Source organism: Vitis vinifera, chromosome 12, assembly GCF_030704535.1.
Source record: "Vitis vinifera cultivar Pinot Noir 40024 chromosome 12, ASM3070453v1".
Taxonomy (NCBI): Eukaryota; Viridiplantae; Streptophyta; class Magnoliopsida; order Vitales; family Vitaceae; genus Vitis; species Vitis vinifera.
The window spans coordinates 8,547,234-8,548,858 of record NC_081816.1 but is presented as its reverse complement, the minus strand read 5'-3'; the positions used below and the strand labels follow the sequence as shown (position 1 = coordinate 8,548,858).

At 36.6% G+C, this 1,625-nt stretch overlaps 1 protein-coding gene across 1 annotated transcript; it reads right to left on the bottom strand.

Annotated features, from left to right (window-relative positions):
- Nucleotides 1-649: 649 nt before the first annotated feature.
- On the bottom strand, nucleotides 650-1,400 carry LOC100247673 (uncharacterized). Its single transcript, XM_002275471.4, has one exon. It carries the CDS (start codon nucleotides 1,273-1,275, stop codon nucleotides 1,012-1,014), a length of 264 nt encoding a protein of 87 aa, XP_002275507.1. The 5' UTR covers nucleotides 1,276-1,400; the 3' UTR covers nucleotides 650-1,011.
- Between the last annotated feature and the right edge of the window lie 225 nt (nucleotides 1,401-1,625).

Below are 1,625 nucleotides of genomic sequence, written 5' to 3'. Positions count from 1 at the left end.
ATAAATTTAATGAAGCATCTAAAAATAATTTATTAATTTTAAGTATATTTTTCAATTTTTTCTCACATTTTTTTTTCTCAAATTTTCCATTTTTCAAACCCAACCATAAGATTAATAAACAAGAAAACGAACAGAAAATCTGAACAAATTTTAATATTATATTAAAATACTAATTTCAAAATATAAAATAATACTATATATTAAAACTCTAATATTATATTAAACTATTAATTTCACATAGTGAACGGGATTCTATTAAAACCATGAGTATAAAATTTGTGTATAGGCACAATAACATCATTCTTTTAAGTCTGAAATGAATCACGCAAACAATCACTCCGAAAAAAAAAAAAGGCCATAAAAGGTTGAACTTATTGTTATTAGTCATCAGTATGATTTTCAGTTAAGATGTTTGAGAATTGAAATTAGAGCCAAGCCATAGTTATGAGTTTGACTGAGAGGAGGAAGGGATTGTGGGGTGAACAATGCCTGCACAATCAATTCAAAACAAAATATATTGCACTGAAGGTGGATCTTAAGTGCTTTTTGCTTCAAACTCTTGATTGCTCCATCTGCTAAAGCTCAAATTCAATCAAAACCAACAAAGATAGTGATCCCATGGCAAAAAATGATAAAAGGCAACACAATATTATGATAATAAATCTGATATCTGATTTCATTTTTTTGAAGTACGCATGAAGATCATCACATCTTTCTGCAGTTGTCTACAAAATTTTTACTCTTATATTGCACCGCAAAATCTGTATCCATTGCTCCACTGGGGACCCAGGAGCTCTAGTGCATGACTTTCCCCAATGTTTTCTGTGTCTTCTTCTTCCTTTTCTCATCTTCCCCACTACTCTTCACACCCATCTTATAGGAAGAAGAAGAAGAGAGGCTCCTAGCTTGAGAGAGGGGCCTAAGATTGTTCTTATCACTTTCTTGGGATATGCCCTCCATGGAAGATTCAGTGGTAGGATGATCATCATCTTCATATCCAGATCTGCTTCCTCAGTTGGGTCCCCAGCAGCTCAGGTACATGACAGTCCTCAGAGACTCCTCTGATTGCTTTGCTTTCTCGTCTCTCACTCTGCTAGAAACCATGGCGGAAGAGGAAGAGAGCTTCTTGACCTGAGAAAAAGACCTGAGGCTGTTCCTGGCATGCTGGTGAATAGACCTCATAGTGTAATTCCATCTGCAGAAGCCCTGATCCTTGAGTGCCTCCACTGCTCCCACGCTTGCTGCCACTATCCAAGCTTTCCCCATATGACTCATCTTCTTAATTTTCTTCCTCCAAAACTCAAACAACAATCAACAGTAAAAGAACTGATACTGAGTAGTGAATGGGATATTGAATATCTCTCTGTAAATCAAAGTGTTTTGGGTTGTGATGAAGAAGATGAAGTGAAGGTGGGTTGGTTTTATAGGAAAGAGATGGGTTTGGATTTGGTGCCCTAAGTTTACGAAAAACCAGAGGCTGTGGCCAGCAGTATTCATGGCTTTGTTTGCTTTTGAATTGGAATGACTACTTTGTTCTTGGATTTGTAATGCTAAAGGGAGTTAGATGTGGGCATGATTGGGTTTTCACCCACATGCATGGTCAACCAAGTATTATCATGGTGGCA

Bases quoted from the DNA above. Each gene is read 5' to 3' on its own strand.
- LOC100247673 (XM_002275471.4), bottom strand. From the start codon at position 1,275: ATGAGTCATATGGGGAAAGCTTGGATAGTGGCAGCAAGCGTGGGAGCA.